Genomic DNA, 24,721 nt, shown 5'->3' with positions numbered 1-24,721 from the left:
TTTCTGCACGCCCAAATCGGTTCAAGGTCAGTAAGCACAACCAGAATTCATACATAAGGCACACTCTCGATTTTTGAGAAAATTGAAGGATTTTAAGTGTGCTTTGTAGTGGGGAAAATACGTTATACAGAAGAAAAGAATATATCGCGATATATATTGTTACCGCACATGCTTCAAATTATATCGCGATATGAAATTTAGGCCATATCGTCCAGCCCTAGTAAAGACCCTACAGTAATGCAACAGAGAAAACTCCAATATCAGGCAATACAATATAAGCAAGCACTTGGTGGCTATGGGAAAAAAAACTTCCTTTTAACAGGAAAAAATCTCTGGAGGGCCAAGGCTGAGGGAAAGGCATTGATCTGCTGTGACTGGTTAGGGTGAGGATAGGAAGACTGGACATAAGACATCCTGTGGAAGAGAGCAACAAAATAATATTTAAAAGATTAAATACAGAGAGGTGTATAAACACAAAGTGAGAGAAAAATTGGCTGAAGAAGAAACTCAGTGCATCATGGGAATCCCCCAGCAATCTAGACCTATTGTAGCCTAACTAAGGGAGGATTCAGACACCTGATCCAGCCCAAATTATATACTTTAGCAAAAAGGAACATTTTAAGTAGAGAGGGTGTGTAGAGCTCAAATCTTTGTGTTTCTCTAATGAGCATCAGTAATAAAGTCGTAGACAAAACTTTATTCCTTTTTCATGTCAGCTGAAAACAAATTTACAAATATGATCTTAAAACAGGACACAGACAGTATAATTGTAAATCTCATATCAAATGTGTACGTAGACCGAGCCCAAGTTTGAAGTTTGTTTTAGAAACTAATCTATACTCTCAACCCTTTAACCTCAGCGAGTCTGCAGGTTAGAAAAATAAAAACTCAAACTGTTGGAGCAGATTTGATCATTATGTTTACAAATCAGCTGGGACCGCCATGTTTTTAGTGTTTATGTGATGGGGAATGTGTTTTATATAAGCAGTGTGTGAAGCCCACTGCACTAAAATCACTGAAATAAGAAAACTGTGAGTCGCATTCCCACTGGAGCATGCGTGTATTAATTTGGTGAAAAAATATTAGATTAACATCCAGAAGTCTGTACATTCGGTGTCATGGTGTCTAGGCCATGCTGATTATTGAAAAGAAAAAACACAAAGATCAGATGTTAATCTTATTTCATTTTTATTCTACTAATAATAACAAATATCACACAAACACTCCAAAACCTATAACAGCCAGCTGGTGTTTAGAATACAGCTGAATAAATGAAAAGATAAATGAGTCGACCGCTTCGACTCAGTTTGGGTCCACTTGTCCAAACGCCTGTGTGCAGGCTTAGTTGGTATTGAAAAACAGCAACTAAATAATGAACATCAGGCCAAAGCTCGGTCAGCATCTTTTTCTTGCAAGTTTTAAAGGTTTTTCTAATGATAAAAGTCTTCTGTGTGGCCATTCAAACTACATAAAGTAGTTAAACAATAAACATTAAATGACAGAAAAGTTTGAAAACTTTCTGATTTTCACTTCCTACTACAGAAATGCTGTTTTTTATGACTACAGTTTAAAAGGAAAATAAAAAAAAATGAGCAGACAGTGTGGATGATGAGCCAACAAAACTCTTTCAACAAAACTCTTATTTCTTACAGTCTGAGTCACACTGATAGATTTCCTTCTTTGTCACAGAAGGTTTTTTTTATCATCTGGAAAAACTCTTAAACATATGTCCTTTTTATACTGAAAGAAAAGGGAGTTTCACTGGTCTGATCAACTTACAATCAAAGCCGTTTTTACTTTTATACATACCAGAGGCTCCCAAAGTGGGGGACGTGCCCCCTAGTGGGGGTGTAGAGCCGTTGCAGAGGGGGCGTGGTATGAAAAAAAAAGCAAGACAGAATGCTTGGACACTGCTAGCATAATGGACAGGTTTTTGACGGGGCTCCCACACAAACCCAAAGCAGAAGATGAAGCATTGCCAAGTATGTTTCCAAACCAACGTCATCCAAGACAAGGACTAGAAAATATGATGAAGCATATCTTGCCTTTGGCTTCACCTGCACAAGTGCCAGGGTAGGTCTACCAGGCAGAATGTGTATCCCTGTGTCGGGGGCACGCACTGGGCTCTCCAAATCCCAAACAAACAGTATCCCACAGTATGGGGGGACGAGCGGGGGGCAAGATTTTCCTGTAAAACAGATATACCATTGATATACACAGACCTACATGTTAAAAAAAAAAAACAGAAAGCTAATTTAATCTTTAAAATTAGGGGTGGGTTTTTATAATCGATTTATCGATTAAAATCGATTCTGGCTTGGATAACGTGAAATCGATTCATTAAAATCCTGAATCGATTTTTTAATATAAATTTATTTTGCCCGAAATGCCAGAATCTCAGGTGAAACCAGGGGCGATTCTAGGATCAGAGCTTTGGGGGTGCTGAGCACCCAGAAAGCTGCCCAGCCAGGCAAGATAAACCTGTGTCTGTCAGTCCCTGCATCCTTAAATGTTGTTCCGAGTTCTCTCTGACTGTCTCCTTGGTGCATTTAAACCCCTGTTCCTCCCTGTCCTTGTCCTCTGTTGTCTTCGCCTCCATTATCAGTCATCATAATTTTACCATCTCTGTGCAAGTCTGCAAATTTCTTTATTAAATCATAAGATTCTTAAATTCATCAAGTCTCTCTGTCATTGGGTCCTCGCCTCAAAACATGACATCACTGTTTTGTACATTTTAACACAATTTAATCCCACATTTGTGAAAGAAAAGCAAAACACTTGTTTGGAAAGTCTGTAACAAAACCATCAAATCTGATAAAGGTTATTTAAATGCTGCCAAAGAAGAATAGATTGGAATAGAAAAAATCCTAACCTTAATTACTGGGGGAGAATAATGAATGATACTCATAGTGAGTAAAAAGTAAACTGAGTGCATTTTTTGGACAGAGATTCACTTTTAATGTGTATGTATAATACAGATACATAAAAATAAACTCCCAAAACAGAATAAATTATTACAAATAAATTATTACAAAATATGAATAAAAACTATAAAAATGGAGGCAACTTTGCCTGTGGTAGAATGTATACAATGTATGAAAAAATCTTTACTGCAGATACTAATTTTACTAATTTAATAATACTAATTTTGTGTTGTAAGATTTAGGAGTTTCATGCTTTCATAGTGGTACTTCGGAGAGCTTGACATTTTTATCAGGTGGTACACACTGTAAAAAGTTTTAGAAACACTGATAAGTGTATGTGTGCTTTTGGAAAACATTTAAAGCTGCTGTACAGAATCTTTGAAACAAGCTTACAACAGTTTTAGAATATAAACAGAGCATCTGCTTCTCTTTACAGCTCCTCACTCTACCAGGGCTGTTTGGCACTTTCTGATAGTGCGCAAATGTGGCGCACATACTGCAGCAGTCATACAGACAACTGGACGGTCCAAAAGTTGGCCTACCTGTTACTGGCTGAGGTTTTAGTAGAGTTGTGGCTGAACCACATAAAAATATATCATTAATTTTAATCTCCCCAATCAATGATAATGTTATGTAGGAATGTTGTTAAAGAGGGTCAAAAATGTTTCAACCCAGTTTGTTTTGAAGATTCTGTAGAGCAGCTTTAATATAGGGAGAACACAACTTCCAGATTGTACGAGTAAAAATTTTTTTTTCTCTTTGTCAGTTTAACAGTTTCTGTTTTGCCTGTCACTGTTCCCTGTCTGTTTTCATACCTGTTTCTTCCTGACCTTGTACTTTCTCCTCACGTTCCCCTCTTTCCTCTCTCCCTCTTTGGACTGACAATCATACACAAATAGATTGTATTCAATTAGATGAAAAAATTACATTAATATGAAAAAAATTCTATTAAGATCATTAACAAAAAGTCCTCTCTCGGTGTACTTTCAACCAAAAGGCAAATAACCAAACCACATGAACATCTAATAAAAGATATAAACATTGAAACACTGATCCAACATTATTCTTGATTGATGGATCATCTGTTCTTACACTTTTACCTGAATGTGGCTCGTTTTTTTGAAAAAACTTCCTTATATCCATTATGAACCTGGCTGTCTCTCTGTACACACACACACACACACACACACACACCAGGAGTTATAAGGTTAATGGGCATTCAGTCAGTTAGCTAGTTAGTATCCATTTCAAACAGGACAGTGGTAACAACAGCAGGCTACGGAAAATTTTAAGTTTTAGATTTTAAATAGGCTGTATACATTTCAGTGGGAGCAACAGGACGGTCAAATGTCGCTGAATTTACTACAGAGCAGGACGGATTGTAGGGTAGCAAACATTGTCGGAAAACACGCTTTCAACACTGCAGGTTACCTGGGTGTAATGTTTTTCAGCTAATAAGAAACATGACTCCTATATAACTATACAAAGAGTAACTGAAGGTTAAATGCAGCTAACATGTCCTGTTTTAAGCCGGGCACTTACACCTCCGCTCCGCTGCGTCTCAGCCACCATCGCTCTGGCAGCAACGGCGCTAGAGCCAGAGTAGGGGAGAGGCGAGCTGGAAAAAACCATTTTGGGAGGGGGGGTTATCTATACTTTTGTTGTTAAAATGTTACATCTCAAACAAGTACAGTACTGTATGCTTTTTATATTTTTAGTAGTGTGTCACACAAACAGCAAATATTGTCAAAAAAAGTAAGAAACCTTTGGGGGTGCTTTGATTCATTTTGGGGCTGAAGCACCCCCAAAAATGGGCTAAAATCGCCCCTGGGTGAAACCTCAAAAAATTTCAACAACCACCAAACAGCTAAGACAGTAAATGAGAGCAGGTACACGGATTCTGCACAAAGACGTAAACACAAAGCGCGGACCCGCGGATCAGAATCAGTTAGATGTCGCCTTTCTCACCCGACGGCACGGACACGGTCGGGCTGAAAGCCCACAGCTCGCTGATTCTGATCCGTCGGCGGGTCCGCGCTTTGTGTTCACGCCCTTTTTGCGCTGATTCTAAAGCTGTTAGTTTTATCTCTCTCCAAACAATATTGACCGAACCAGCAGCAAAAGAAGATCCAAACTACGCTTCACATAAACATCGTCATGAATTCCCTCTGACTTTTGCTGTTTTGCTTCCACCAGGATAAAGTCACACTTCATGCACAGCTCTCTCTCTCTCTCTCTCTCTCTCTCTCTCTCTCTCTCTGTACATCAAGAACAGTTTCCCATCTAAAAATCTGTTTTCTGCATTATTCGCTTGCTTGTTACACACAAGTCTATCGTTGTTTACAGCGCTGTCGGCTGCTGTTCTTTTTTTCCTTTTACATACTTCCGAAAAGAAAACCTAATTTCTGCCGTTCAATACTGAACAAATTTAAACTTTTTTAAATTATGCAAAATGCAAAACGCCGTGTCTCTAACAAAACCGAGGTAACGTTCATATGTTGATTAATGGTTTTCTTTTTTGATGTACTGCAGAATATTTTTATAAAATCCCAGGCCAGGAAAACCACCTTCATGTTTTTCTGTGTTTTATCTTCAGCTACTTTGACACAAAGGCATCTGCTGTGACGCTCACACCTTTGATAAAGTCTTGCTCGTGTCAGCTTCCTTTTTATTGATACAAAAATATGTAAATGTACTGATCTGAATTATAATATTTCTGACTGTCAAAGTTTCCCAGATTTAAATCGAATTGAATCAAATCGAATCGAATTAAATCGAATCATGGATCAAATCGATTCATGACCTTGTGAATCAGAACTGAATTGATTCTAGAAATCAGTGACGATACCCCACCCTAGTTATGCTGCAATAGACGTAGGCTGCCGGGGATTCCCATGATGCATTGAGTTTTTCCTTTCCAGTCACCTTTCTCACTCACTATGTGTTAACAGACCTCTCTGCATTGAATCATATCTGTTATTAACCTCTGTCTCTCTTCCACTGCATGTCTTTATCCTGTTTTCCTTCTTTCACCCCAACCGGTCGCAGCAGATGGCCCCGCCCCTCCCTGAGCCTGGTTCTGCCGGAGGTTTCTTCCTGTTAAAAGGGAGTTTTTCCTTCCCACTGTCGCCAAAGTGCTTGCTAATGGGGTCATATGATTGTTGGGTTTTTCTCTGTATCTATTATTGTACGATCTACTGTACAATATAAAGCGCCTTGAGGTGACTGTTGTTATCTGGCACTATATAAATAAAATTGAATTGAATTGAATTGAATATAGAGCACACCTATACAAACAACTAATATGCTAAACCCTGTACAAAACAGCTAAAGCTGCAAGATGGAGAAGCTGAATTGAATATGTGGTCACTTCTAAGCTGATGAGCAAGCTACACATTTTCAGAGTAGGAGCTGCTTGAGAACACATCAGAGGGAGGGAAACAGAGCTATGATAACTTGAACATGCAGCTATCTGTGAGTTCAGTTTCTTCCTCAAACCTCAGATGGGCAGCATCTTTTCTTGCACCCTGATTCATGTGTGTAAAGCGTTTATAGCATCAGCATCATGTTTTTGCTTGTTTGTTTTGTTGGGTTGAAATATAATTAAATAAACTTGTGATCATACTTATGGATCACCATGGCACATACCATTGGCCATATGATTTATTTATGCAGATGAAAAAAGTGAGTGTGAATGTGCCTGACGTCGCAGTGTGTGTGTGCGCTGTGTAAAAGTAATTGCCTCCAATTGTGAGAACGGTGATTCTGCAGGTCACCAGCTACACTAGTGGACACAAAAAGAAACAAATTTACATTGTGGATGAAAAAGGTTGTGTGTTTCTCAGTCAAGAACAACTACAATCTCACTTTCTGTTTTTAAGAAAGGAGAATTCAAAAACCAGAGAGAGGGGATGTGTTGTTTAATCAGTGATGAGAATGATGAAAATCTCTCAGTGTGTCACTTGCAGGTGAAAAGCAGACCTGGATCAGCAGTGTGGACAAACGGCATCAGAGAAGAAGAGAAAACCATCATCCTGACTGACTGGATGAATGGCACTGTGTTTCCAACAAGCTGCAACTTCACTGTGTGTGAAGAGGAATTTTGAGGAGACTGTCTGAGTTTGACACCTGCCATGTTTGGAGTGGAATGGCACTGAATGAGACAGTGGAAAGTAGCACAGGATGAAGCTGATCTGCCGCTACACTGCTTTGAGTGAGAGAGGAGACCAAGGTGCAAGACGGAGCAGGTGGGGGCACAGAGGAATGCTGTTATTTAATGTGGGAAATCAAATTTGGGTTAGCAAACCTGGGAAAAAGAAAACTGACTGCTTTAAGTGGGAAAATTGAGAAGGAGTCTGAAACACTTCAAAGAGAAACGTCCACAACATCACACACACAAACAGAAAATGCATTAACACTACTAACACTTACAAATACAATAGAGCTCATGAAGATTAGACAGCACCTTAAGCATGTGATTCTGTTTATCATTTTGTCCAAGTCGCTTAGTGTGATGAAAAGTAATACATAGACAGGTGGACTAATAGTATATTAGGAAAAATGATTCATTATAGCAGGAAAAAACTTAACAGACAAGTTTTGTTATCAAATGCTGAATTTATCCACTGCTGACAATTAACTCTCCAAGTTTCAGGACAACAGTTTAACTTTTGTGAAAGGAAAAAAAAGATTCTGGTTTGACCAACCAGTGATCAGACAATAAATTTAGTTGTTAATATAGTAAATTGGGAGATGCTTTCTGCTTGATTGGTGCAGCACAAGTAATTTACTGTATGAGGGAAATTCTCTTTTGTGATAATATTTTGAACATGCATTTCTGTTGTCCTGTCAACTTAGTGGGTTATGAGTTGATATGCAAATCAGTTGATTGTTACTAGATCAGGGAAAGATGACTGGATTATAAAACAAGTGAATACGATGTAGCAGAGGGTTGAGTTTCCTGTTTCTGATGTATGGAGAAGCTTGCATCCAGATATACACTCTGATTACATGAGAACAAACTTGTTTTCAGGAATACATGACAACATGTCACATGTTTCATGATGGGGAAAGAAAAAAACAAGGAAAGCTGAAAAAAAAAAACGGGTCTGTGACCCAGATGATTGAAAAACACAGACCTGTGGAGGGAACTCATATCTAATAAGACAATAGGGTTATGTTGTGTGGTGTGTGGCTGATGGATGAATGTTTTGGGTTTAATTTGGCTGATGATTTGTCTTTTGTTGCAAAGTTGAACCTGCCAATTAGGTTTGGTATGATTTACCCTCCTGAGATGAGAATCATGTGTCATGACTTAACAAGGCCTTTTATTTTGATACTTTCACAGTGCACTGAAAGTTTTGTTTGATAATCTCTGTTTGAGCAGATCTGCACGATTAGAACGACAGCGCTATACAGGGAGTGCAGAATTATTAGGCAAGTTGTATTTTTGAGGAATAATTTTATTATTGAACAACAACCATGTTCTCAATGAACCCATAAAACTCATTAATATCAAAGCTGAATGTTTTTGGAAGTAGTTTTTAGTTTGTTTTAGTTTTAGCTATTTTAGGGGATATCTGTGTGTGCAGGTGACTATTACTGTGCATAATTATTAGGCAACTTAACAAAAAAACAAATATATACCCATTTCAGTGATTTATTTTACCAGTGAAACCAATATAACATCTCCACATTCACAAATATACATTTCTGACATTCAAAAACAAAACAAAAACAAATCAGCGACCAATATAGCCACCTTTCTTTGCAAGGACACTCAAAAGCCTGCCATCCATGGATTCTGTCAGTGTTTTGATCTGTTCACCATCAACATTGCGTGCAGCAGCAACCACAGCCTCCCAGACACTGTTCAGAGAGGTGTACTGTTTTCCCTCCTTGTAAATCTCACATTTGATGATGGACCACAGGTTCTCAATGGGGTTCAGATCAGGTGAACAAGGAGGCCATGTCATTGGTTTTTCTTCTTTTATACCCTTTCTTGCCAGCCACGCTGTGGAGTACTTGGACAATGGGTCTGGTGGCATTCAACCCTAGGGCCAGCTCCTCTGCCGGGGTGTGACGAGGGGGTGCAGGACCACCACCTGTCTTTATTTGCTCTGCCCTTTTCTTGGTTGCTGTTATAAACAAACAGATTATTCCAGGGTCTCTTGTCATAGACTAAAAGCAATATAAGTGATAAATATTACCATTCTGTAGAATATTCTTATATTTCACTTTTACTTGTTCCCATGTTCTAGTGGGTCCTGTTGTGGCTCTAATGTGAAAGAGGATATGATGTAATATAATATAATGTGGTATAATATAATATCACATGATATAATGTAATATCATGGATCACTTACGAGTTTGATTTGTCAGCAACTTTCTGCCAGCCCTCTCTCCTTGCTTTTGCAGCCTTTGCAGTGTTCCCTTGCGTTTTAATTAAACTCTGAAACTCCTGATATCCCTCAATCAAGAGTTCTTGCTCTGCTGCCGAAAAATACTGAGCGCGCTCCTTCGACATCTTCGCCGACCAATCAAAGGGTTGCCGATCAATGTTTCTACTATCGATGCGTAGCCCCTTTTAAGCCACACAGTGATCTCACATTACTTCATCCAGCTATACTCATCGTCAACAACAGGTGTGTTCGGAGAACCGGATTAGCGAGCTCAAAGTTGGCGCGATGATTTGATCTTGGATGTAGTAAGCGAGGTACGAAGAACGGACCCCAGGTCTGCGCCTGAGTCCGTTTACAAAACTGTGTCAGCATGTGTGATTTACACACCTGGAGGAGATGCACCACAAAGCTGGAATGATTTTGCAAATGTTAATTCCTATGTTTGACTATTAACATTAATTTGCTTATTTGCATGCAGTTTACCCTGTGTGGGAGATCAATGAGGAATAGGATAACTGCTAACACATTTATCAACTGTGTACTTCTGCAGTAATTTGGGTGATTTGATAGATGTTGGGTATAAAATGCACTGAAACTGTCAAACACAAGGTGTTTATAACTGGGAAATTTCTGGCATAAATGCAACAGGGTGGAAAATGTTAGGTTTATATTGTTGGATTGTCATTTATGGTTAGAAACATATAATCATATATGATTAGAGGATATAATCAATTGTATATTGATAGAGGTTTGATCCTTAGCAGTCTGCAAAGACTCTGCGTGCCTTCCAGAGTGTTCTGGCATGCACACACATCCTAGGGTCATGAGAGAGGTCGTACCTTCTCTTTCTGATTTATACTATAGGAGGACACCTGCTCTGTATCTGTTTAAGTACAAGAGCCCTTTGATTAGGTGGACCGCTGGACTCCTGGCACGAGCTTTGGGGAGTCGTTCACAGGGTCACATCTTGACATACATATACACACACACACACACACACACACACACACACACACACACACACACACACACACACACACACACACACACAGAGAGACTGGTACTCTTTGTTCACATGTATGCCTGTGTAAGACGTCATATGTTAATGAACCTATGCATATTCATGTAACCACAATAAAGAGCAGTGCTACGGGGGAGCTAACTGAGAGTGACTGGGGTGCGAGCAGAAGGAACAGCGCTCGTCACAGTTCTCTCCCTCATGCACGAGCAACACAAAGAGCTCTGGTGACTTGCGTCTTGTTTTTGCCATTGTAGTAGAATTATCTTGGCATTCCAGCAATAGGTCTGTGCTAGATGAACGTATCAGCAACCTTCAAACACGTGTGGAGAATTCATTATTTCTTTGAAAGAATTTTTACTAAATAACAGAAAAATAAAGTAAGAGAAAAATTTATTCTATAAAAGAGTAAAAATTCCACACACATGTAACTCACCACTGTGTGAACATCACAGGGGAGAAATCGTTTCTCTGAGTCAGAGATGAGTGTCAGTAACACAAAAGTAACACTCAGTGTCATGCAGTGACTTTTACACAACCAGATCAGATGAACCAACTCACACTAAAACATGCATTTTGCTGCACTCTTTACACTTATTTCTTTTCTTTCTGCTCTTTTACATATTTTGTAAAACCACAAAAAATATTTTATATCAGCAGCAATTTTCCTCAAACTGCTGCATCACAGCTTTCATGCTCTGACCTGCATGTGAAATGAGATAAAAGCTCTTTATTAGTAACTTTTACAACTTCTGGCAGGTTAATGTCTGAACTTTGGAGTGAAACACACCCTTAGTTACAAGAAATAACACCACTGTCTGTAACAAAGTGAATCCACCTTAACACCACCTGTGTGTGTGTGACTGCATTACACTCACACTGCTGGGAACCTGAACAAGAACCAGAACAAAGTCTAAAATAGAAGCTGACAAACAGCTGCACCACCGAGTGACACTTTATTGATAAACTTCACAACAGGTTTCATGTTGTGACCTGTGGAGGTGAAAAGGAACAAAACCTCTTTTATAGTTTTTGAGCTACAGGCAGGATTGAAACACATCTTAGTTAAAAGTGAAACAGCAACATTTTTCTCCTCCCCTCACATCACTGAAATGCAACAAACCAGGAAACAGGAAGTTCTTCTTCTTCAGTAAAGAGAGACGCACAGACGATCAGACTGAGTTCAGACCAAACTAGCAGCTTCCTCTGAGTGAGTCCAGCTACAGGAGAGAAAAGTGGAAAACTCCAACACTGCTGCTTCAAGCTGCTGACGCTCCACACACTGAATGTGAGTTTGAGCAAAAACACGACTCAAAGGAAGTTTCAGTGAAGGTGGTAGAGGAGGAGGGAGCCAGGACTGACTGTACTTCCTGTCTGCTGTTTTCAGCTTCACTCACAGACTCAATGGCTTCCAGATCAGAGGAGGATCTCTGCTGTCCGGTCTGTCAGGAGGTCTTCAGAGATCCTGTTCTTCTGTCATGTAGCCACAGCTTCTGTAAAGACTGTCTGAAGAGATGGTGGAGAGAGAGACCAACACACGAGTGTCCAGTTTGTAAGAAAATATCAGTCAATGATCCACCTTTAAACCGAGCTTTAAAGGACCTGTGTGAGTTGTTCTTACAGGAGAGAGATCAGAGAGCTTCAGAGGCTCTCTGCAGTCTGCACTCTGAGAAACTCAAACTCTTCTGTCTGGACCATCACCAGCCAGTGTGTGTCGTCTGCAGAGACTCAGACGAACACACCAATCACAGATTCAGACCCATCGATGAAGCTGCACAACAACACAAGAAGGAACTTCAGGAAACTCTGGAGCCCTTAAAGAAGAAGTTAAAGATTTGTGAAGAAGTTCAAGTGAAGTTTGGTCAAACAGCAGAACACATTAAGGTCCAGGCCCGACACACAGAGAGGCAGATTAAGGAGCAGTTTAAGAAGCTTCAGCAGTTTCTAGCAGAGGAAGAGGAGGCCAGGCTGGCTGCACTGAGGGAGGAAGAGGAGCAGAAGAGTGGGATGATGAAGGAGAAGATGGAGGCTCTGAGCAGAGAGATAGCAGCTCTTTCAGACTCAGTCAGAGCCACAGAGGAGGAGCTGAGAGCTGAAGACGTCTCATTCCTGCACAACTACAAGGCTGCAGTGGAAAGAGTCCAGCGCTGCCCCCTGCTGGATGATCCACAGCTGCCCTCAGGAGCTCTGATAGACCAGGCCAAACACCTGGGCAACCTGACCTTCAACATCTGGAACAACATGAAGGACATGGTCTCCTACACTCCTGTCATTCTGGACCCAAACACTGCTCATCCACAACTCATCCTGTCTGAAGATCTGACCAGTGTGAGAGGAGGAAGAGAGAGGCAGCAGCTTCCTGATAATCCAGAGAGGTTTGATGTGTTCCCCTCTGTCCTGGGCTCTGAGGGCTTTAACTCAGGGACTCACAGCTGGGATGTTGAAGTTGGAGACAGTACAGGGTGGGACCTGGGTGTGTTAGCAGAGTCTGTGAAGAGGAAGGGAGTCATACGAACTGGATTATGGACAATATGGTTCTCTCAAGGTAAATACTCAGCACTCTCACCATCAGCTCCATCCACTGTTCTCTCAGTAGAGAAGAAGCTCCAGAGGATCAGAGTGAATCTGGACTGGAACAGAGGAAAGCTGTCGTTCTCTGATCCTGATACTAACACACACATACACACCTTCACACACACTTTCACTCACAGGATGTTTCCATACATCAACGCTGGTGGTAAAGTGAAGGTGTGTCCCTTGAAGGTGTCAGTGTCAGTGGAGCAGATGAGTTGAGGATGATGATATTTCTAATGTTGTTTCCTGTCAGTGAATTGAAGCTGTTAAACTGCAGCTGTCCTCCTGCTGCCTCGTTGTTCCAAAGCTCTTTGTTTCTCTTTTAGTTCTCACTGTTTCTTTCTGTTTCTGCTGTCCACCTTTTCACATGGAAAATCATTTCACTGTTTCTCACTGAATGACTCCCCAAACTAGATTTGAAATTCTATCAAGTTTCTAATCATTACAAGTGATTCATGTTTCTATTTGATGTGTGTAAATGGAGATGATTTAGTTTGCTGGGATATGGACTGACATGTGTTGAATGGGAGGAGCAGTTTGTTGTTGTCTTCTTGTCTGTTTATGACAACAATAAATATATTGTTGAAACAATGATTCATGTTTAACTCCATATATGAAATGTTTCTGATATTTGAATTCTGTTTGATTAAAGACTTTCTTCATGACACAAATGAGATTTCAGTGTATTAATAGAACTAAATAAGCTCAGAGTTGAAAGGCTGCAGTATTATGTACGTGCTTCACTGTCAGTATCTTCAGGGGATTCAAAGGAAACATCAAACTGCTGTAATGAGATAAACTAGTTGGGCTGAACACACTTATCTGTAGTTTGTCTCCATCCAGGATCATCAGAATATAATGAACATGTGTGAAGAACCAAAAAATGCTGCTCCCCTCTCAGCATGATGAGCTCCAGCCTTTGTTAACAGGACAACAGGAAACATGAGACAACTTTCAGAGACAGTAACCAACTGTGGCCACAAGATGGCAGCAGCTGATCTGAGATCCTTTATTGGACAGAACGACTCTGCTCTGTGACGTCATCAGAGAGACGGCCTTCACTTTGATAGATCTGACGTCATGTCTGCACTGCGATGATGAAAGCTGATAAACACATTGTTATTGATCCATGAAATCACCTCTGTCCTCTCAAGTGTAGCTGTTTACAGAGCTAAAGAAGTCCTTCATCATCAAAACAGACAAACATGTATTTTCTGTATTAAGTGACGTCATCCTCACTCTAACCTCTTACATACATTCTGTTCAGTTTTCCTGCTGTAAGAAATAAACTGTGTGGAAATATAAATGCAGGAAACATCCATTAATCACAGGTGAGCCGTTTGTTTCTGACTCACATTAAATGAGGCTTCAGGTGTAAATACCTCAGAAGTGTTTCTGAGTTCAGTAGAACCAGACCCAGTCAACCATCATGGCATCCACAGCACTACACAATGCAACAGAAAGGCCTTCATCATCTGCTGAACCACCTCTGAACCACGACGCTCTCCCTGCATCTAAAAGCTGTTAGTCAGGATGAGATGCTGTTGTGATCGCTCACAGTTTACCTGTGAGATCTTTGTAAATATTGTCTTTGTTTGTGAAGGAAACACCTTTAGTCTGTTTTTATTTGGAGTGCAGATCTGGGCGCCCATCACTTTAACCTGCACACGTTTAGTTATTGAGTGTAGTTGATGTTTGGCAGCATTTTATAAGTGACAGTTCATGAACGGTGCAGGAACAGAGGACGCCTGACCATCCTACCTGTGTCAGTAAGAAAACTTTCATCACAACTTCACAACTTAACACAACTGAAACCTGAATTCTGTGTTGCATAGTTTACTAACAGTGTGTGCTAACACTGAAGTTAGCAGTTTGTTTCCTAAGAGCTGCTGGGACAAACCACAGTGAGCGGCTACAGAGTTTTAGTTAAGGTGGTTCTAATATGTGACCTGTTGAATTATTTACAGGATTTATTTTTCATTTAAAGCATCATTTGTGAAGTTTTTATGAAGTTTAGTTCTTTTATGTTCTTTGTGTAACGTTTAGATTTTCTTCTCTTGTGTTTTAACTCTTCAGGTTTCCTGTAACAGAGATGTAAACCACCGTTTTCTGATGGTGCTGCACTGTGACATAAACACTGCCACTTTATTAGGTACACCTTGCTAACTGCAGGTTATAACCCCTGCTGGAAACATCCCCACAGATTTTGATCCTTATTGCCATGACAGCACCACACAGCTGCTCCAGATGCTGCAGGATGCTGGTCAGGGCTCTAAAAGTCAAACTTTACTGAAAGTAAGAAACCTGAGAGGAAATAAACTTTGGACTTTAGTAAGCTGAGCTCTGAAGCTGTGATGGAGCTCAGTCGGTGTGAAGGCGGCTGCTGTGTAACAAATGTTTGTCTGAGGTGCTGCGACTGATCCTGGTCATGTTTATTTAAAGAAGTCGGTGATGAAGCAGGCTGTGCAGTCCCAGCTCTTCATCAGTTAACAGTCCTCCAGAGCTGCTGCAGGGAGCTGACTGTCCTCCAGGTGGCACTAAGTGAAAACAGTCCAAAGAAATAAACTTGGACTGTTTTTTGAAGCCGAAATAAAATGAAATAAACTTTATAGATACATTTAAAACCAGCTACTCTGTGACTCTAGACACTCACACTGTACACTGACAGAGCTGACGCCAAAACTTTCATCTATCATAACTTTCATCCACAAACATCCCCTGACATTAAACCCAAATATGTCAGAGTCTGCAGTGTGATCATTTATTGTGGTCTGGAAAAGCTGCAGTGGCTCGAGCCAAAGGTTTATTTATTTATTTATTTTTGATGTGTTTTCTTTGCTTAAACTTTGCTAAAACATTCTTGTTAAGACGTATTGAGAATCTAATTGACTCCATTACATAAATCTCATTCACAATGTCCCTCCAATCTTATATGGTTGGTGGCGCGGGAAGGAGCCAGCATTTTGTAACTGCTTTTTCGGTGGCTGCCACAAGGATCCTAAAGAGATATTCATTTATCATGCCCTGCAGATGATCAAGATCAAGATCAGTTACGAATATAGTAGAGAATTGTAAAGGTATATTATATGCCTTAAATATGGTGATTAAGGCTTTTTGGACCTCTTGCCAAAAGGGCTTATCTTGGAACAATCCCAGAATACGTGCCAGTGCCCCACCTCCTGCACCCCACACCTTCTCCAACAACCGAGGGTACCCGTGTGCCAATGTGTCATCTGGTTTGGTGTTATAAAAAAAAAACGCATCAGACATTTCTAACTGAAATCCCGTGACACAGAGTTCATACATTTCCATATCGATTTACATGGCATCAGCCATTCTTTGTTTGATTTTGAAATGTCAACTTTTTTTTCCCACCTTTCTTTAATATAAATAGTGGAATGGGGTCTCCTGGGCAATAGCGCCTTTTATAATTCACCAATCATACCCTTAAGTAAGGTGTTTTCGTAAGCTTTCCAAAAATTTATTATAACGGGATCATCTGGATCTGTTTTGGTGAGGATGTTTAGCTGGAGGTAGTTCCTCAGCTGGATGTATTTAAAATAGTCTAAATAATTAAGCTGAAAATCCATCTTCCAATGTTCAAAATCCTTAACCTTTTTGTTATGTATGAGAAAGTTGTCAAAACCTTTGAAACCCAATTTTTAAAAGTCCCATCTAAGAGGTTAGGTCAAATGCGCACAATCGAAGGATCTGAATTTTATTATCTAATTTTTATATAGTCCTTTTACTTCATCAATTCAACTCAATTTTATTTATATAGCGCCAAATCACAACCACAGTCGCCTCAAGGCGCTTTATCCCAGGTTTTTAACTGAGTTTAAGGCTGCGTCCACACGTACCCGGGTATTTTTGAAAACGGAGATTTCTAAAAACGCCTGCCAGGGTGGAGACTTTCCAAAACTCCGTTTTTGCATTTACGTGTGGACGAGGAAAACGGAGAAAACGCAGTGTCAAAGGTGTGCGCCTGTTTTGACGTCACACTGTGCGCCACGTTATTGTTTCGGTTTAATAAATTTCTACAATACTGTTACTGTTAATTGTACTCTCTGCAGTGTTTAAATGCTTACATATACACACACAGTTACTGTCCCTCCACATATAGGACTCGGTTCTGCTTCTATGCCCCATCTTTGTTTACTATTTCCCACCGAGGCTTCTACACTTCTGATTGGCCAACATTTCTACACAGTTAGGAATATATCGCCACCTGTTGTTTTGGCATGTTCCTAGCAGCGTTTTCCTTCATTTCTGCGCTTACGTGTGGACGGGATTATTTTTTAAAACGAAAACGGAAAATCTCCGTTTTCAAAAATACCCGTGTACGTGTGGACGTAGCCTAAATCCAAGGGTTCTGAACCTTCTCAATATGGGTACCCAGGCTTGTGTGGGACACTAATGCTTGAATTACTGGATCTTCCATCATTGAGAGCGCAATATCCTTCCATCTTGCTTTAAAAATCTGAAGAGGAGCACAAATAAACAAGAGGCTTGACTTGTGCTGCATAAAAATAGTTTAAAATCTGCTAATGCCTTGCCTTCCTCCTCTTTTGGAAGTTGTAAAGTTTTATATTTAACCCTCGGTTTCCTACCTTGCCAAATAAATCTAGAAATGACTTTGTCAGTCGCTGATAATTCTGCCTGGGGGATTACCACTGGAAGTGCCTGGAACAAGTACAAATACTGCAGGAGTATGTTCACTTTCACACAATCAATTCTATGGCCTAAACTGAGAAAGGAAAATGCATTCAATCGTCTTATATCTCCTTTAAGTTTAATAAATAAAGGGAGATAATTAACTTCCGCTAGACGGGAGGTATGGCAAATGGATGCCCGAGTATTTCACCGACTGCTGATCTGATGAGGGAATTTCCCACAAAATTGATTTCATGGATTGTAGTTAAAAGCTAGGAGTTGAGTCTTTTGCACATTGATTTTATAACCAGAATTATCCTCAAATTTTTCCAACATATCCATCAGTTGCAGGAATGTTTTATCAGGTTCAGAAACATATATCAAAACATTGTCTGCATATAATGCCATTTTGTGGTCCTCTCCATTTATGTGGATACCTTTAATGTTATCTGTCTGTCTTAGCCATTGTGTAAGCGGTTCTATATACAGAACGAAGAGGAGCGGTGAAAGGGGCCTTCCCTGTCACGAGCCACGGTTTATAGTAATAGATTGAGATAGATGCCTGTCAATTTTAATTCTAGAAAATGGTTTCTCATGCAAAGTTCGAATAACCTGAATAAAATCACCTTCATGTTTTTCTGTGTTTTATCTTCAGCTACTTTGACACAAAGGCATCTGCTGGGACGCTCACACCTTTGATAAAGTCTTGCGTGTTTCAGCTTCCTTTTTATAGATACAAAAATATGTAAATTTACTAATCTGAATTATAATATTTCTGACTGTAAAAAATTCCCAGATTCAAATCGAATTGAATCGAATCGAATCGAATCGTGGATCAAATCGATTCGGGACCTTGTGAATCGGAAACGAATCGATTCTAGAAATCAGTGACGATACCCAGCCCTATTTAAAATACAATATGAAGAAATGAAGAAAGTACAAAACTAAGATTACAACAATAACTATGGCAACAGTGCAAGGTGATGTAAAGGATTGGACAGCTCAGCTCAGCATGTTATTAACTTCACACATGAAGTGGTTCAGTCCAGTCAGTCTTCAGTTTTGCAGCCACCGTCTCCATCCTCCTTTTTTGACTGGTCGTCACGGTAACTCTGGACTTTCCTCCAACGAGTCCTGAAGTCTGTCAGTCCTTCTGACAGCATGAGGCCTGACAGCTGGACAAAATGTGCAGATGATGAAAAACATGAAGCATAGTTTGAACTTGTGTCAAGTTTGTGTGACTGAACTGCTGACCTGCTGTGAAACCTGCTGCTGGATCTCTGTGCTGTGCATGTCTGCTGATCCATTCAAAGTGAGCGTGGTGTTGGATTTCTCCTCTTTGCTTCTTATACTGGTCAGGTCTGTGTGGTATGTCCTGCAGTACGACTGAGCCGCTGACCAGGAGCGGCTCTCCATCACTAAGATGTAACTTGTATTTTTGGCTGTAAAAGATTCAAGAAAGGATGAATTTTGAAACACGTTATGAAGCTCATAAAATTGTAGGATAACTATGGCAACAAGTCATTTTTCCTACCATTGTAACACAGGAAAGGGTAAGAATCTCCACAGGGTCTATCATCCATCTGTGTTTGTCCCTGAAGAGCCACACAGTATTCATTTGCATTTACACAGTCTGGTTGGCCGTTAGCCCAGATCAAAAATTCATGTGTACTGCCAACATAAAAAAGTTTTCCTTCCATGGACCACTTCCAGCTGTAACGATCACTATAGAGCCCTATTCAAGCCCAAGTATCAATCTTTGGTGACATTGAGAGAAGCATTTGGTTGATGTTGCTGTTGTAGATGGTGACCAAGTCAGTGAAGTGTTCTCTGCAGTAACTCTGAGCTTCGGTCCAGTTCATTAGCTGATTCACAAAGTGGTATTCTCTGGAGTGGGGAGGAAGTGTGGAAAGTCCTCCTGAGAAAATTGAAAGTTTTTATTGTGGAAACTGGGCTGTTAGACGAATAACTGAAAAGGCAAATTCACAAAAATAAAAATTGCAACCATCTAGCCAATTACGTTGTTTTTGTACAATTCTAAGGTACCTATACTTTTCTTGAGTTTATTTTTACTTTTCTTCACAATTTTTTTAAACTAGTATCTGTACTTTTTACTCCTTGCATTTTCAAAAAATGTAGGGAGTAAATATCCTGAAGTTTGTAATTTCCATCACTGTGAGCCTTCAAATCTCAAACTTACTATGGTGTATCCATCAGTGGGGCTTATCACATACAAAGACATAAAAGAGACTAAAATTACTTTTTTTCTTACTCCGAGTACATTTCAGATCCTGTACTTCACACTTTTACATCAGTAAAGATGCTGAATTAGTACTTTTACCAGATAACAAAAATATGTGCTATTCTACATAAGTTAGGAATGTCTGTACTTTTGCTACCTTTGAGGCATGATTGTGATATTTTTCAAGGGTAATTGTTTACAAATAATATAGAACAATATACACAGCTGTCAGATGAAGATGCAGGATTTAGAAGTGTTGAGGTTTAAATTTATAATCGTAAATGCTTAGATGCTGATTATATTGCTTTATATAAGAAAGGCCCAACTCTGAGTACACTCTGTGCCAAAAGTGTTGATAGGAAACGATATGCTTTTGCAAACGCGTGGTAACTGCATACTTTTGCAGAGCATAGGACCAGAAAGTGAAACCAACTAGGCTGTTTGATCGAAACGTAAAGTGTGATGTGACGTAGAGAGAGAGTATATAAGTAACTAGGCTTCCGTTTGTGTTGCAGACCTGGGGTTGTGTGTGTTGTGTCCAGGTCTCCATATCCGGATATGTAAAATTAAAGATCATTGTTTGAGTTTGACCACTTTGAGCCCTGTGTCTTTCTTGGCCGTAAAGAATTGAAAGAACTGGGATTTAATAGAAAACATTGTTACATTCATCATCAGGTAAAATCTTATCAAAACTGCATTTATTGATAAAACTATATGTATTACATGCATATTTGAACGAGACCTAACACCAAAGCAGCAGCTGTAAATAATGAGTCTCTCACACACACAGAAAAAACTGTGACTCGTTTGAGACGGAGATTTAACCTCTTAAGCCCCAAGCCTAACTGATCTCCTGCCTTTTGCCCCCGTATCAGCAGTAGCAACAACAACAACAACAACAAACTTTATTTATATAGCACATTTAAAAACCAGTGGTGTACCAAAGTACTTGTAAGAGAGTAGGATGAAGTAACAGGGAAGGATGAGGGCTATGGCAAGGTACCAAAACATACTAGCAGGTTGAATGGCATTAAAACATCTTAATGCAAAAGAATTGCATATAAAAGCATAAAAGAAAACTAAGTGTAAAAGGATAAAACAGTCAAAAAATTACTAATGATTGAAAGTAATTAAGAATAAGCCGAAGATAAGAATAAGCATTAAGCTAACTAAAGAGCAAGCGTTAACTGGTAGAAAAGGCGAGGCTAAATAAGTGGGTTTTTAACCGCAATTTGAAGGAATGGATGGAATCAGACTCGCGTATAGCGATGGGGAGGTTATTCCATAAATCAGGTGCAGCCAAGGCAAACGCACGGTCACCTCTAGTCTTCAGCCAGGATCTCGGCAGTACCAAGAGTGACTGGGAAGATGATCTTAGTGCTCTAGTAGCGGTGTATAATCTAAGTAGCTTAATGAGGTAGCTTGGCGCTATATTGTTAATAATTCGGAAGGTAAGTAGCAGGATTCTGAATTGAATGCGATACTTAACGGGAAGCCAATGCAGATCAGCAAGGACAGGGGTAATAGAGACACGCCGCCCACTACCAGTAAGGAGACGAGCAGCCGCATTCTGAACAATTTGGAGTCTATGGAGGAGAGTAGAGTTAAGACCGAGGTAAAGTGAGTTGCAATAATCCAACCTAGATGTCACAAAGGCGTGGATAAGCTTTCCAATGTCCCTATGTGGAACATAATGTCTGGCCTTGCTAATAAGACGTAATTGATGGAAACAAGATTTAACAACAGAAGACACTTGTTTGTCGAACTTAAAAGAGCTGTCCAAAAATACACCCAGGTCACTAACAGTGTCGGTGAGGAAACTGTTAAAGGAACCGAGGGCGCCACGGAGTGGGCCATGGGGGACTCTACTGTCAAACACGATAATTTCAGTTTTCCTGTCGTTTAGAATAAGAGAGTTACCTGCGAGCCAATTTTTGACCTCACGCATGCACTCGCGAAAGCCGTACAAAGACATAGCGGAATTATCAGTTAGTTCGAAATACATCTGTATGTCGTCGGCATAACAATGATGTGCAATGTTATACTTCTCAAAGATTGCGCCTAAGGGGAGCATATACAGTGAGAAGAGCAGGGGGCCAAGGACAGATCCTTGAGGCACGCCGCAGGAGACAGGTGCAGCAGAGGAGAAATAAGGGCCAAAATTGATCGAGAAGGACCTATTAGAAAGGTATGACTTAAACCAATCTAGGGCGGCACCTCCAATGCCAACTGTGTGTTCAAGCCTCGCTAATAGGATGTTATGATCTACCATATCAAAGGCCGAGGATAGATCTAGTAGGACCAAGACTGAAGACCGTCCAGTCAGCAATCAGAAGGAGATCATTGAGGACTGAGCAAGGCCGTTTCAGTACTATAACAGGGTTTGTTAGCAGACTGAAATTTATCATAAATGGCATTCGCATCCAAATACGGCTGGAGTTGTGAAAGAACGATCCTCTCCAGTATTTTGGACAGGAATGGAAGCTTAGAGATCGGCCTATAGTTCCCAAGATCGTTATGATCAAGGTTCCTTTTTTTAAGAACAGGCTGGACAACGGCGTGTTTGAAGGCTAAAGGAACAGAGCCTGCAAGTAGGGATATATTCATTAGAGATAGGATGCTGGGTCCAATTATGCTGAAGCAATCCTTAACTATACAAGATGGAAGGATATCATAAGCAGGAGAGGTGTTCTTTGATTGGTCAATAAGTCGCTTGAGAGTATGGAGTGACACCGGCTCAAACTGTTGAAATGATGATGAACAACCAGGGGTGGGAATAAAACTGGGCACTGAAGGGAGCGAGGACTTAAGATGTAAAACTTTATGAATAAAATGAGTTAAAAAATTTTCACAGAGAGCAGGAGAGCACGCCAGTGGCATTTCAGGACAGGGGTTAACCAATGAATTGAAAACATTAAAGAGGGATCGGGGGTTGTGACCATAAGTAAGAATAATTTTAGAAAGGAATGCAGCTTTGGCCATTTTAGCAGCAAGTTGAAATTGCAACCGGCTGGCACGCAGGATATCATAAGAAACCTGGAGTCTATCTTTCTTCCATCTTCTCTCATCCCGGCGGCACACATGCCGCAAGGCATGTGTAGAATCATTTAGCCAGCATCGGGAAAAGGATCTAGGGTGCTTCATTTTAACAGGGGCAACAGTATTGAGGATGGAGGAGCATGTGGAAAAAAAAGGTGCTAGCAAAGTCATCAATCATGGAAGATAGGGAACAGTCATTAATGGAGGAGGCAAGTTTCGGAAAAGACATTGAAAAATTCTCCACAGTTCCAGAATTAATTATACATGTAGGGTGTAGGAGAGCAACAGGGTGAAGTTCAGAAATACATAAGTTAACATCAAAGATAACAGGAAAGTGATCAGAAATCCCAACATTGCTTATATCCTTAATGCTAATGTCTAAGCCATATGAAAAAACCAGATCGAGCGTATGGCCCCTAGTGTGGGTTGGTTGGTTAACCCACTGGGCAAGATTAAAAGAGTCCGTTAATGCAAGGAAATCTTTGGCTAACGGATCGTCATTACAGCAGATATGAATGTTAAAATCACCAACAATAAGCACACAATCATATTTAAAAATAACTGAACTAAGAAGGTCAGCAAATTTGTGAATAAAAGTCTTATTATATTTAGGTGGCCGGTAAACCACAACAAACAGAGAAGTTCGCGAGGCGGTCATCTCTAGAAGTTGAGCCTCATAGCTGAGGTAGGAAGGACAGGGTAGCTGTCAGACTTTGTATTTACATTTAGAGACCGAGGCTAAGCCACTGCCTCTACCAGTAAGCCTCGGAGAGCTAAAAAGGACACAGTCTGGGGGAAGAAGCTCAGAAAAGGGAAGCGACTCACCAGGGCAAATCCAGGTCTCCGTCAAAAAGAGAGCATCAAGGCTCGTGGCGGAGAAAAGGTCGTTTAACACAAAGGTCTTTTTACCAGCGACCTGACGTTGAAAAGAGCCATCCGTGTCCAGGGCGCAACATCTGCACGAGTAGCACGTCGCAGGGCACTGAGGTTGCTGTGGTTGACACCACGTCTGTACGAGGCGATCCAGGTCCGAGCAGGGAGGCATGCCACTGGAAGGGCTGGGTAAACTTGCTGTGAGACGGAGCAAATCCACCAGTGGCCAAGCAGTTTAGTGACGGGGCGATCACTGGAGACTGGATGGAAAGAGCGTAGCAAGTCCCCAGAGGCATATGGGTAAACCATAGCCCGTGCTTCAATGTAAGCTTTCATACACACACGGAAGCCACTCCTTTTACCGCGTCTCCTGATTGAACAGATTAAAAGGGGGTAGGCAGGGAAAGCTAGTGGGGGAGTCTGGTCGTAGTGGGGCGACATCTCCCAAAGTCCAGTGTCAAGTCAAGTCAAGTCAAGTTGGCTTTATTGTCACTTCAACCATATACACTTTGTACACAGTGAAGCGAAACAACGTTCCTCCAGGGCCAAGGTGCTACATGCAACATAAATTTACAACATAAATTAACAGAAAAACACTAAACTAGCTAACTAGAGACAGGACAGACTGACCTAACATGAATTACAACATAAATTAACAAAAACTAACTATCTAACTAGGTAGGTAGTGCAAAGGAAACAGTAAACATACTTGGTAGGTAGGTAGTGCAGGAACAGTAAACATAAAAATATTGTGCAAAAAGAGCATTTACAGATTGATGTGTAAGTCCAGTCTCAATGCTTTGAGGTAGTTGAGTTGAGCTGAGTGATAGTGTGTGTGTGTGTGTGTGTGTGTGTGTGTGTGTGTGTGTGTGTGTGTGTGTGTGTGTGTGTGTGTGTGTTTATCAGTCCAGTCCCTTTTTGTTGAGGAGACGGATGGCTTGTGGAAAGAAGCTGTTGCACAGTCTGGATGTCTGTGCCCGAATGCTTTGGTACCTTT

General features: G+C 40.5%; 2 protein-coding genes across 3 annotated transcripts in view; one reads left to right on the top strand and one right to left on the bottom strand.

Annotated features, from left to right (window-relative positions):
* The window catches only part of LOC116320990 (nuclear factor 7, brain-like), a 1,074,516-nt gene that overhangs the window by 201,215 nt on the left and 848,580 nt on the right, over positions 1-24,721 (bottom strand). The gene's annotated exons all lie outside the window — the stretch shown is intronic.
* Positions 11,455-13,508, top strand: LOC120438396 (nuclear factor 7, ovary-like). Its single transcript, XM_039608803.1, has 2 exons — positions 11,455-11,631; positions 11,731-13,508. Exon 2 carries the CDS (start codon positions 11,748-11,750, stop codon positions 13,134-13,136), a length of 1,389 nt encoding a protein of 462 aa, XP_039464737.1. The 5' UTR covers positions 11,455-11,631; positions 11,731-11,747; the 3' UTR covers positions 13,137-13,508.

Source organism: Oreochromis aureus, linkage group 3 (genome assembly GCF_013358895.1).
Source record: "Oreochromis aureus strain Israel breed Guangdong linkage group 3, ZZ_aureus, whole genome shotgun sequence".
In the NCBI taxonomy this organism is placed as follows: Eukaryota; Metazoa; Chordata; class Actinopteri; order Cichliformes; family Cichlidae; genus Oreochromis; species Oreochromis aureus.
Note: the sequence above shows the minus strand (reverse complement) of the source record. Positions and strands in the feature narration are given on the sequence as shown.

Bases quoted from the DNA above. Each gene is read 5' to 3' on its own strand.
- LOC120438396 (XM_039608803.1), top strand. From the start codon at position 11,748: ATGGCTTCCAGATCAGAGGAGGATCTCTGCTGTCCGGTCTGTCAGGAG.